Source organism: Ursus arctos, unplaced genomic scaffold, assembly GCF_023065955.2.
Source record: "Ursus arctos isolate Adak ecotype North America unplaced genomic scaffold, UrsArc2.0 scaffold_2, whole genome shotgun sequence".
Classification (NCBI taxonomy): domain Eukaryota; kingdom Metazoa; phylum Chordata; class Mammalia; order Carnivora; family Ursidae; genus Ursus; species Ursus arctos.
The window spans coordinates 72,667,217-72,680,428 of NW_026622874.1; the positions used below are offsets into that span (position 1 = coordinate 72,667,217).

At 60.2% G+C, this 13,212-nt stretch overlaps 1 protein-coding gene across 1 annotated transcript; it reads right to left on the reverse strand.

The window, feature by feature from the left end:
* Positions 1-1,132: 1,132 nt before the first annotated feature.
* Positions 1,133-13,167, reverse strand: CARHSP1 (calcium regulated heat stable protein 1). The gene is made up of 4 exons (XM_026520353.4): positions 13,100-13,167; positions 5,511-5,675; positions 4,679-4,801; positions 1,133-2,954 (listed from the first exon to the last, which is right to left on the reverse strand). Exons 2-4 carry the CDS (start codon positions 5,666-5,668, stop codon positions 2,792-2,794), a joined length of 444 nt encoding a protein of 147 aa, XP_026376138.1. The 5' UTR covers positions 5,669-5,675; positions 13,100-13,167; the 3' UTR covers positions 1,133-2,791.
* Between the last annotated feature and the right edge of the window lie 45 nt (positions 13,168-13,212).

Here is a 13,212-nt window from a genome sequence, read left to right on the forward strand (position 1 = left end):
GAAGCCTGTAAGGCGGGCACTACCAGCCCTGCTGTCCAGGTGCAGGTAAGTCACCCCCCAGCTTTCCGGAGCTGGCAGCACAGACACCAGCACAAGAAACTTCAACACGGTGGCTAAGTGTTGAGCAAGAGGGAAGCAGAGGTTGGCCCTGGAAGCGGCCCCGTGAAGGGCACAGCCCGGGGCGCCTGAGGGAGAAGCCCCCAGGAAGGCCCTCCTGTACTCAGTGAGGCGCCTGCACTCCATCCCGAGGGAGAGGGAAGGGGGAGGCTCGGATAGGTGGGACACTAGGCAGGAGCGCCCCGAGGCTGTAGAGGACGGAGTCAGGAAGATCTGGCAGATTTGGCCGCCTTGAATCACTTCCTCTCCAAGGACTGCTTCCTCTTCCACCATAGCCCCCTGACCTTGGCTCCATCAGGCCACTTGGTCCCAGCAGCCAGGCCCCCAGGCTCCGTCCCACTGCCACCCCACCCTTCTCTCAGAGCTGGATTCCCCCACCTGCCGGTTCTGCCACCTGTGTAATGCTGAGCACAGCACTTCGACAGATCTCCTTGTTTGGAATGAACGCCTACTTTGGCTCCTGCCTAAACGGGTTCCTTGGCCTGTTGTAATTGTTCCGAATACACTCTGAAAATCAGTACTGCAGTAAAAATAGTCAGGTCTGTACCATCAAAAATGATCTACCCTCCCTCCAGAGACACTGGCTGGGCAAGTCCGACCCAGAGCAGCCCTGCCTGTCAGCCCAGCCTCCACCACACCCTGCACCTCCCCGCTGCGCTCCTGGACACCCACCCAGGCCCTGGGCCTTCACACCTCCCACTGCCAAACTTCCCTCGGTCTGCCTGCCCCTGCTCTCGCCACTCATGCTCACACAGTAAAAGTTCAAGTGCATCCACGGAGCAAGTGGCATTTTGTTGTCACGAAGCCCGACTCTACTGCTAAGCTGCCCGATGCTGGAGAAGGAGGATTAAGGGAAAAGGCATGATCCCATCCTCTTCTTCACCACCCCAAAAAACCAGCCTGTGAAGCAGAATGACGGAGCATGACTGTGTCCGCCGCGTTCGGGGGAGACGCCCTTACCTGCTGGCTCACAGGAGAGGCAGCCGGCCTCCGCCGTCACAAACAACACAGAGCCTTGCACAAAACACACTTTATTGAGAGAGAGGCGGCTGGTGGGAGGAAAGATGTGGATGGAATCCTCGATGCTATTCCCAGCTCTGTCACCAACATCAGACGTCCTCCCAAAAGGAGCTCTGAAAGCATGGCCTGTGGCCGACAAAGGCCTCCACAGACCCAGCAGGAGGCAGGGGTGCGCGGACCCTTCGAGGGGCCCCACAGGCCAGGAAAAAGCAGACCAACTGTTCACTGCGCTGTCTGCCAATACACACACACACACACACACACACACACAGTCAACACACTTATTTGTATATTTTAAAAACTCACCAGTCGTCAACAAAATAGTTCTACCTTCCAACCCCTTTCAAAGGAAGCCCTTTCCAGACCGAAAGACAAACAGGACCACAGACTGAAACACCTGACGAGGGCCTTCCTGCTCCCAGCATCCCCCACCCTGGCATCCCCCAGCCTGGCACCCGCTGGCCACCCTCCCCCGTCTGCAACACCCCCGGCTGCCCCAAAGCTTTCCAGGGTTCACTCCCTGCACTGACACACAATTTCCTGACTACACATAAGCCCCATATTTCAAAACATTATTACCCAGCTATTTCTATTTTTAAATCACAACGAAAGCCAACCCAAACCACTGCAGAGAAACTCCTAAGGATGTGTTTACGGCAAATATCTACAAAGGGTCGAAATGTCGGCAGCGAAGTGCACACAGGGCTGGCTCTGGCTGAGAGCCTTCGTTATTAAAAAAGGAAAGAAAAAAATCCTAAGCATTTCTTGCAAGAAACCCCATCACCAAAGGTGCATTTCTCCTTCAACTTTTGACTTGACCAGGGCTGCCCAGAAGCAAGCTACCAACTCTCTTCTGGATGGATCTGGACCAAGGTCGGATTTTAAACAAAGACCCTCCCTTCTCCCACCCCCACCCACCACCTAAAGGACCAGGGATGTGAAATGCCTTCTAAGTGATGATCATTCACCTTGAGGGCAGGAGGAGACGGGGCTCCTAGGAGAGGGTGCCGCTGAGCAGGGCATGGCCGGGGGGAAGCTCAGGGCTCCCAGGGAAACTCTCTTCCCCAGGTGCCCAGTGGTGACACTTCCCACTTGCAAGGCACCAGAGCCCACCCTGCTCTCCCTGCTCCCTGGCTGCCCCATGAAGCCAGCTCCCCTAGAACCAACCACAAGGAGCATCAGAAGGGCCTGGGCCCGGGGCCATGGGCACAAGGAAGATGGCCACATGGGTAAGAATGCATCCTGGGAAATGTGCAGGGCCCCCGTCAGCCCTTGCACGGACTGGACCTGGGGATTCTGAGACTCCAGGGGAACGAAGGACTCTGTGGGCTGGGGAAGCGCCGCCTGGCCCACCCCCGGGCTGGGGTTGGACCCTCCACTCAGCCACCAGCGGGTGCCCCTCCTTTTTCCATGCTTTTAATGCTTTTCAGATGGTGAGAGGCTGTTGCAATGGTCAGAGGCTCTGCTGGTGGCTGAGAGCACCCCCATGCCTGCCCCCCATGCCCCTTCTTCCAGGAGACACTGGAAAGGGACCGGGCTCCCCCCTTTGAAGCCCCATCTCAAGCGGTAGACTGGCATCTCCAGTTTGGTCCTGCCTCCTCTTCCCCCCAGAGTCTCCCGCAAGCCGAGGAGAAAGGGGTGCTTCCGGCCTCTCCTAGGAGCTGACGACATGGCCGGACCAGGTCTCGTGCTTGGTGCCCGGGGCCAGATGGGTGATGACCACCTCCACGGCTTGCAGCTTCTCGTTCTTGGGGGGGATGGAGCACATCTTATAGGTGACCTCGTCGCCTTCCACGGGGACATACTCCCCTTCCACACTGCAGGGGTAGGGAGACAGCACTCAGTGCCCAGCACTCAGAAAGGCCCAGGACCACAGCCCCAGCTGGTCAGAGGGCCACCCCTTTCAGAGGAACTGCCCCTCCTGCCCTGCCACCAGAGGGAGCCACGCCATTTCGCTGGCGCCGTGTCACCCCTCTGCCTCCCCTGACGTGGAGGCCGAGACCAGGCTCAGCCTGTGCAGGGGCCCACGCTGTCCGTTAAATATGGGCCTGTGGACAGAAGGGCAGGGAGAACCGGTCTGAGCCCAAGAGAGGAAGACAAGGCCGGCCCGTCACCATCGAGCGCTGGTGCAGCAAGTTTCCTGAGCTCCTGCGGCACATCCACCCTGGTCCCAGGAGCCCCCCAAACCCAGCTGCGTGTACCTCTGCCCTCTGACTCCCCAGGCACTCAGCAAGCTCGCAGGAAAGTCCCTTCTATGCTTAAAGCTAGTTCTAGAAAGCGTCCTCTCCCTGTGACCACCCCCAGGAACATCCCCCTCACGTTCGACGGGGTATAAGCCACCATCTTGCCCGTCCTGGTGAGGTGCCCATCTTGACGCCCCCTTGAAGACACCTCCAAGAGGAACATCCCCCCAGCTCTTGGAACTGGTTTGTCTTGACTGAAGAATCCCCTAGCAGATGGATCTGGCCGCCCAGAATCTCAGGAATACAGCTGCAGTCCACTTCCGGCCGTGCAAGCAGACACCCCCATTTCTCCACCTTTCTGATTTGGTCCCCAACCCCGTGTTTTCCTTACTAACTTATTTTTCATGGTGCACTGTGCATATCCTTGTAAACCACTACAAATCCCTTCTGGACAGAGGCAAGATAAAAATACATGTACACGTCCACTTACGTGTGCATCCATACATCAGATGCGTTGCCCAGCATCTTTCTCGTGTGTGCACTGGAGACAGGCCCACGTAAGGCCTGATGTGTAAGAACGTTGGGGGGAAGGCGTCAAGAAGGGATCATTTGCCCATCCCGACAGACATGTGCAGCAGTATCCTACCTATTTGCAAAAACGTGATTTTTCTCTATTGCCTGGTCTGCTGTGTGGGGTGGCACTCGGGCTGCCACAGACTGAAATGAAAGATGGGGGGTGCAGGGCCCAAAGAATGGGGCAGGGGAAAGGGGGTGCCGGATGAGGTCCCCACATAGCTGAAGGCGGGAGTGAAACGCAGGCTGCTGGCTGCCTTCCAGCCCTGAGGCCTCGGATGTGTGAGCCGCGCCCTGGGCCTCCCAGGGGTTTCCACACAGGAAGGAAGGACGGACGTCAGTGAGCAAGTGCCAGGGGAGAGGGTCCAGTTCCAGACTTCCTTCCTGGAGCACAGAGGTCACGCAGCCCCCAACCTCACCAAGTGGCCTCCCCCGCGGTAAGCCGAAAACCAGATCCCGGGTCCAACGCAGCTCCCACAGCTCCCAGGGGCACCCGCTCCCCATCCATCAGATACACAAGGGCACTCAGATCCATCCCAGAGGTTCTCAACACACCCAAGTGCGTGCTCGCTCGCGCCCTCGCTCTCCGTTGCACACACAGATAGGCAGACTGTCATCGCCTGCAGCCTCCCCCACACACCACCGCCAAGTACAGTCTCATCACCCCACCCCCAGATACAGTCACACACAGGTCACAGGCAGAGTCTCACACCCTTCCCCTGCCTCGCTGGGGCCTAGGCAGCACCTGCCGCACCTCCAAACCACCCAAACCAGCCCTGACTCACTCAGAAATGTGCAGGAAGATGTCAGGGCCACCATCAGCCGGGGTAATGAAGCCATGGCCCTTGGATCGACAGAAACATTTGCAGACTCCTTTGTAGACAGGACCTTGAGAAGCCCGCACCGTCCTGATAAGAGATGGGGAAAGTGTGAGGAGGCCCCCACCAGCCCTCCAAAACAGTCACTCACTCTCGGGCAGCACACCCAGCTCATATCAGAACCCCCCCAACGCAAAAGCTGTGCCCCAGTCAGTAGCCAGGGCCACAATGTACAGCTGTGCAGGTTGTGCACTGCACAACTCTGGGAACCATTCACACAGATTCCAGCAAGAGTGACTCTCTGGTGACCCTGGCAAATTTTCTCAGGCCTCAGTTTCTCCATCTGGAAAGAGGGTTAGACTAAAAGCTCTCTGAGCATCCCTCCGAGGACTGCAGCCTCTACTCCTTGGGCCTGAGATCTGGATCTGCCAGGCACCGTGCAGGTCCTCTGCAGCTCTGTGGCCAACCTGCTACTGTCCCCATTTTGCAGCTGAGGAAGCTGAGGTCTTGCAAAGGAAGAAGCTTGTGTGTGGTTAACACCCAATGATTTAAGACCCCACTGATTTCCCATTTGTTATGACCCCCAGGCTGGGGCAGGCTCAAGGGGACCTGGGGCTGTGCCCCTCCCACCGAGTTTATAGGATGCCTTCCCAGTCTCTCACCATCAGTCCTTACCCCAACCCATCTCCCTATTTGACAGACAAGGTCACTGAGGCACAGAGATGGCCAGACACAATGACTCTGGGTCTGGACAGGAGACCTATCTCAGGAAGCTTCCCCAGGCTAGCCCAAGACTCACGCTGAGAAGGTCCTTGTCCGGCGGGTGGGCAGTGGGCTGGGGACCACGTTGCCCCGAAGAGGCGACGGTGACCGATCACGGGCCCGCTGGGTGTCCAGCAGCCCCACCGAAGTCTGGTGGGTTGGGGGCTGTGGCTGCGGCGGAGGTTCAGATGACATGGCTAACCTAGGGAGAGACAGAGGGCTCTCAGGGGCCTTGCAACAGGGGGCCCCCAGATGCACCCCACCCCCGTGTCTGAGAGTCTGCCATCTGAGGCCCACTGCTCTCGGCCGGGGAACGCAGGCACGAGGCTCACTCAGCACAGAGGTCACCTTCTCCAGAAACATGCCTGGCTTACCCCAGCGGGGTCAGGTGCCTCCACGGCCCTGTGGCAGCCATGGCCTCCCTCTGGCATCGTTCTGCTGGGAAATGCCTGCTTGCCCCGTGACAAGGACGCCATCAGTCCCCTCTACGTCCCCAGTACACAGCACAGATCCTGGCACACTCAGGGGCACTGAGTCCATACCCGTGAGAGGGAGGGAGGGAAGGAGGCAGCGAGGGAGGGAGGCAGGGCAGGCAGGCTTTAGCGCCAGCCACCTAGGTCACACTCCAGCTACCCAACAAACTTGACCTGCTAAGTGCCAGGCGCCGTGGGGAAAGTGGAGGGGCAAAGGAGAGAAGAGCACACAGTGTTCCTCCAAGGGAGTCTGGACACAAACCAGAGACGCAGACCCCAGCTCTGGATCCCCCAGGGGCTGTCACCAGCCTGCATCTGGGACAGCGAGCCCGAGGGACACAACGCGGCGGGCCACTGCAAAGGCCCTTGCGTATGCAGGTGCTCAGAGTGCACCCTGCCTGGGTCACTGGCTGTGAGGAACGCCAATTCCTCCGGTCACCCTTAACATGCATCAGAGGCGGGGTCAGCCCCAGCTGGGGGCACTGGGGGGAGCGGACTCCATAGCTGCTGCCCTGTTCTGGCACTTGTGCCAAGAGCAGGACGTGGCCGCTGCCCTGAACACGTGACCACTAAGGTATCTGCTCCGACTCGGCCTTGGCTCAAGCCCCACAGGAAAAGAGCAAAGCTCAGGAGCCGGAGGGCTTTGGGTAAGTCCTTCCCCCTCTCTGGGACCAATCTCCCCATCTGCAACGTGGGGCCGCTGAGTGGGCGTCCCTGGGCACCTGGTCGGGGCTGGTGATGGCACGGCAGGTGAAGCAGAGCCAGGCCCCACGGCCGGGGCGGCAGAGGAGCCCTGAACTCACACTTGGCCCAGGCACGCAGAGCAAGGTGGGGCGGCAGCAGCCCCGACGGGTCTGTGGGGCTCACACAGGGTTTTCAGTAAAACGGTGGCTATCTTAAACACAGCTCTAACAGGGGCTTCCAACTACTCTTGGAAAAAACTCGAAGCTCTGATCACCCTGAACCCCCGTTTGCCACCCTGCTTCCCTCACTGATGTGACTCTGTGGCCCCATGCCCAGGGCTTTCAACCTCCATCGCCCAGGAGCGCGCCCTCTGCCCACAACCCAAGCCACCCAAGACCCAGGCCTGGTTTCTCCCCCGAAAGGGCCAAACCTCTCCCCCGCCCCCTTCCCCCACATTCTACCCACAGCCCCCCACACTCCCCTGTCTGGCCTTAGTTCTGTCTTGCTCAGAAGAGAGAGGGCCGGCGGGCCTTCTGGAGGAAGTGACATAGTACCTCCTAACCGTTCTCTCAGCTGCAGCCGTGGCCAGGGAGGACCGGGGAGCCCCCACCTCATAAAGGCCCCAGCTGCTGGGCTGGGGGTCAGGGCTCCAGCATGACCCAGCAGCACAGGTCATAGAGTCCCGGAATGTTCCAGTGCTTGGGGTTCTGGGAAGGGGGCTGGCCCAGAAAAAGGAGCGCCTTGCCGGGGCCTCCCGGGACAGCAGGGGGGACAGCAGCGTGAGGCAGGGGACACACACACACGCACACACACACACCCGCCAGCCACAATCTCCTTGCCCTCATCTGGAGTCAGGCACATCTGACCTCACACCACTGCTACGAAGTTGAAATCACATAATCCACGCTAAGCACTCAGCATCTACCTAGCACAAGTGAGCAGTACTACCAGCTAGGACTGTTGTGACTGTCATCACATGGTCATTCCACGAACAGGTGACTGGTGCCAGGCCCTGGTCATGGCACTAGAGACACAGGGCCTGAATTTGGAGGCAGAAAATAAATAGGTAAATAAGTATATAAATAAGATCATCACAGATTCCCAAACGGGCTGGTAAGAAATACACAGGAGATAAAAAGTAAGAGTGTGGGAATGCTTTTCTAATGAGGGTGCACGCGGGGCCCTGAACAACAAGAGTCAACCATTTGAAAAACAGGAAGGCTCTTCCAGGTAGGGGGAACAGCCTGTGCAAAGGCCCTGAGGTTGGCAAGGGCCCAGGTGTGGCTGAAGGCCAGCAAGGAGGCAGTGTGGGCACCATGGATGGGGAGACGAGGGCCAGCTGATAAATTATGGGGCATCATCATCATGTGTCTCTTCCTTTCTTCACACCCATCTGTCTGTCTGCCTGTCCCATGCTCCTTACTATGCCCACCTCCCCCCTGAATTAATGAAACAGGCCCAAATTGGGGGCCCCCTTCTCTCCACCCCAGCATCCCTGATTCCCCAAAGACACCCAACTCTCACGGATGCCAATGGGAACCCATGTGGCCTTGGGGATGAGCAACTGAGGGCAGCACAGGGTCCCTCCATGTCCCTAGGGCCCAGCACTGGGGCTGGAGGAAAGCAGGGTTCCCTTCTTGACCAGTATTTGAATGACAAGGGTTCAAAAAACTGGGAGTCTTGAGGAGTGGCTGGCAGCCACAGTGAATTTGGTGTGCTCTCGCTGGCACAGTCCAGCAGGAGTGGCAACGGCCATGCTCACCTGGCAGTGTTAGAAAGTGGGGCCCGGAGGGCACCACTACCTGGGCGGGGAGCGTGGGGAGACCCGGGAGCCTTCACCACCGCCCTGCCTGCCTCTCTCAGCCCATCTGAGCTAGAAAGCAGCTGGGGCAGCTGGAGCAGGCCTGGCTGGGGGCCAGCCAGGACCCAGCAGAGAGAAAGAGGAGTGAATAGCCTCTGTGTGGGGGAGGCCAGGGTCAGAGTCCAGCTGTAAGGAAAATAGCTGGGGGAGGGGGTAGCCAGTCACCCCGGAGCCAACCCTGCAGCTGCTGCTGCTGCCCCCCCCAACTCCACGCAGATGGGGAGGGGGGTACAGAGGGCCAGCCACACCCCCAGCAGAGTCGGAGTCTCCAGCTGAGGTGGGGCCCACCCTCTGTGACCAGCCCCCTCGCCACCAGCCCATGTACCCCTCAACTCCCTGCATCTTCCCATGGCTGGGAGCAGTTTGTAAGCAGGTGCTTGAAGCCCAGACCTGGGATGGGCCCCTGACGGGCAGCGAAGTGGCCCAAATGTCCCCGGCCAGGGCACTTCACGGCTGCTGTGCTGTGAGCAAGTGCTTGTCGCTGCCCTATGTGAGCACACCAGGGGACAAGGTCAGCTGGGGGCTTGCACTGGCACCTGAGGACCTTGACGAAGGCTACATCCTTTCCAACAGTTACTGGGCCACCCACTATGCGCAGGAAACGGACACCAGGGCAGCAAATTCAGGAGCTTAGGCTCAGGGACTGGAGACCCACAACCACCGGGACAAGAAGCATGTCCTGGAGCTAGGGACTTCACCCATCTCCACTCGTTCATCCTCACTTCGCTGATGGGAAAACTGAGCCACAAAGTGTCAAGCAGCCTGCCTTGGGCCCCCCAGCTAGTAAGTAAACTGGGAAATGTTCTGGAGAAAAAGCAAGGAGAAGAGGGGAGCATGGGTGTGGGGTTGCATTTTCAAAACAGGTGGTCTGAGGAAGTGAGCAGGGGGTCACGCTCCCCTTCCCTCAGTCAGCTCCAACCCCAGGTTCTAAACAGTGCCCAGAGCCAGGGGAGGGGGACCCAAGGTCTGGAGGTGAGGGAGCCAGGAAGTCACTCCCACCCTTGCTGCCCTCAGGGAGGGGTGTGTCAACAGGGCCTTCATCCCCGGAAAGGGTGGAGAAGGGGGCCTCAACCCAAAATAGCGTGGGAATTTTCCACAGGCCCTGCATGTCCTCCTATTAGGTTCTCAGAGTCCAGGCAGGCCCCAGGCTCTGGCCTTCCCCACCCCTCCCCTCAGCCCACCCACCTACCTGGGGACTCCAGACAACCTGCAGACCCCCTGTTAACCCCCACCTCCTGCCCTGAGAACCCAACAACCGTATCAAGGATAATCAGTCTTGGGCCAAAGAGCCAAGTGCTTACTCCAGGGAGGGGAGCTTTGGCAGCGGTTCTCAGCCATTTATACTTCAGTGAGAGGGAGTTTGCAGTTTATTTCCCAAGACCCCATTCTTGGTAGCTTTCACACCTCTCCTGGAGGGCAGGAAGATGGGGGGAAGGGGGACTAGGGGAACAAGAACTGGGTTCAATCACGTTGGGTGCTTCTTTCTCAGTGTGGTTCTTGGCAAAGCCAGACCACTCCAAGCCTAGGCTGAAAACTGGGGGTCTTGAGCCTTGCATGGGTTTCTGGCCGGGGGAAGCCAGGGCTGGGCATCATGTGTGTGGACACTTCCCAGCTGCAGGGCCAGGCCGCTGCTGGCACATGGGGGTGGCTCGGAACCAGCCCACACAAGAGGAGGGGGGCAGGGCACTGGAGAACCAGCCATGGTCCAGGAAAGGGGACAAGAGTGAGGCTGTGCTTTGATTCACCGGATGTCCACTGCCCACCACCCACCGACTTCCGTGTCAGGCTCGACGCGGTCAGTTCACATACATGAACTAGAGTCATCCCCACGGCGGCACAGCTTTTATCACACCCATTTTACAGGTGGGGAAACTAAGGCCCAGATAGGGTCTCACACTTTAGGAGTCCCAAGAGTCTGCGGGGATGGTGATAAAATGCAGATTCTGTTGGGAAGGGCGGGAATGGGATTGGGCGGTTCTAAGGTGCTCCCTGTGAGGCAGGTGCCACTGGTCAATGGAACAGAGCAGCACCAGAGTGGGGCGGCTTGATGACCTGCCCACCTTCACAGACAGTGGGCTGGCAGGTGCCAACCCCATGTGAGAGGGTGGAAGAGAAACTGGGGGGCCGACAGGGGTCAGGCTCTGGATGAGTCACAAAGTTACTCTAGGGCACCAGGGTTCCTTCTTTGTAAACTGAGGCTGAGACGCGGTGACTTCGTCCCCACCTCCAGGCCAGCTGGGCCCCCACCCGGCAGACAGGAGGGCTGGCGGTGGAGGGGCAGTTCAGTTTGGCGGAGCCCGACAGAGGGGTCCTAGGAAGTGGGAGAGGCCCCAGGAGGGGACCCGAGGCGGGCCTCTGCCACCTCCCACTCCATTGTTCCAGAGAGAGCCCGCGGTGGCGGGGAGGGCGAGGATGGAGGGGAGGCAGAGGAGGGGCGGAGACGGCCAGGGGAGGGGCGCGGAGTGTAGCCGGGGGCGGCTGGCTGCAGCGGGGCAGCCACTGCCGGGAGCCAGCAGGGCCGGCCGCAGAAACACAAACAAGGCGGGAGGGTGCCGCCCGCGGCCAGACGCGGCCAGACCCCTGGCCGGGAAGTGCCCTCCGGGGCCCATGTGCTGGAAGAGGCGGGAAACCCAAGGACCGGCAACCCAGGAACCCGACGCGGCCCCTCCAGCGTGGCCGCCTGACCCCCCACCCCGGAGCACCCCGATGGCCTCAGCTGGGACCAGCCCCGCCCGACGGAGAAGGTCCCCCAGCGCCCCCCCACCCAGGGGCCCTGCGATCCCCCAGCTCGTAACCAGAAGCTGACTCTGGATCCCATCACCCCGGGGTAACGCATTCCCGTATTGCATCCTTGCCTCCAGCTTCCCCCCTCCCCCGGGTTTGGGGGGGGGACTGACCCGCGTTTCAGGCCTGACTGTGCTCTCCGTTGACCCCTGGCAAGCGACCTCACCGCTCCATGCCTGTTTCCTCATTTGTCAAATGGGACAGTAATGCAGTATCCCGGATGGCCCCCGGACGCGGTGCAGACGGTGCCAGCTACAAAGGGCTCAGCCAACAATACTTGAGCCGCTCATGTTGAAACTGTCAGGCATGGGGCGATCTAGAATAATCCCTCCCATTGCTGTCCCTGCTGATGGGACACAAACCAAAAGCCCTGACTTGGCCACTCCGCGGCACAAAGAAAGACCGTTCCCCTCCCACGGGAACCCACCCTCAACGGCCACCCAGGGCCCCAGGGCCCCACTGGGTCTGGCTCAGGTCCGCAACGCTACAGGGCCCTGTTCTTGCCCTGTGTGGGGGTGTGGGGGCGGGAGGACGAGCAGCCCAGCACTGAGAACCTGGTCACCAATCCCCCCCTGGGGAGCAGGAGTCCAGAAGTAGGTGGAGCTGGCCGAAGAGGCGAGGCTGCCTTGGGTCTTAAAAGGGTCACTTGGTGGGGGGGGGGGCGTCATTCCTGACAGAGGGACCATCAGGGGCCAAGGCGCAGGGTGGGAGGAAGGTGGTGGCGGAGGCTGGAAAAAGGTCGCCGTGGAAGGTAACAGAAAACCCTGTGGACAAGTTTGGGGCTTAGACAATAGGGACATCAGCGACGATTTTGAGGCGGGGGTTATCTGAACCGATTGTTTTTACAAGTTCTCTCTGGCTTCGGAGAGGCGAGAGGGTTGGAGGGGCTAGACTGGAGGCGGAGACAGAGAAATGTCAAAAAAGCAAGTAAAATATATGACAGTAGCTAACGCTTCCCCTGGGGCTGGGTTCGCCTCCTCTTTCTATTCTTTCACACCCCGTTATGAGAAGAGAAGTTATACCACTAGTCTACAAATGGGGAAACTGAGGCGGGAGGCCTCTTCTTTTGCAGTGAGACACCTCCACCAACGGGAACGGAGGCCCTGCCTGGAACCGGCTGATCGTCGCTCCCTCCCCACATACACACACCCACTCCAACCCCAGAGAAGATGTGGGGGCCGGGGTTTTCTTTTTAAAAAATCAAAAAACAACGTTGCATTTCCGGCTTGCAAACGGGCTGCCGGCGGGGCCCGCGGGGAGGGAGACTGTGGGCGCGGGTGAAGTTTTTGTGCTCCGCCCAGAGGCCCCCCATCCGGGCGCAAACACTCGGCGAGCGCCCGGTGACTCCTCCTCCCCAGATGCGGCCAATCGTGCGGCGCCAGGACGGCTCCCTCCGCCCCCACCGCCCCAGCAACCGGAGTCCCACCGCCAGCGCAGCCCGACCCGGTTGGGGGTCGGCGCCCCCTCCCCGCCCCGCGAGTCCCCCACTCGCGGTCCATTCCACGGGCGAAAGCGAGGGGAGGCTGTCCCTGCACGCCGCAAGCGCTGCCCGACGTCCGCCCCAAATCCCTCCCGCTGCTGCCACACCCGCCCCCTTCCCGGGGATGAGTAACCTGCTCTCCCCAAACAGGCCGCGGCGGCCCGTGCATTTCTTCGGGGCCTAGAGACCCAGCCCGAAGCCCTCTGCCGGCGGCCAGGAAGACACTGCCAGAGGGGGCTGGATGCGGGCGGCGGCCGCAAGAGGCCGACGTCCGTCCGCACTCCCGGAGCCCGGGAGAGGACACCCCGCCACACCCCTCTGGGGGATCCGGAGAAGCTGCCTACCCGCGACCCGCTCCGCTCCGCCAGCTGCTCGCCTCCGACTGCGAGAGCCGAGAAACTGGGGAGGGGGCGTGGTCCGCGGGGCGGGCCGGCCGAGGCCACGCCCCCACGAGCTC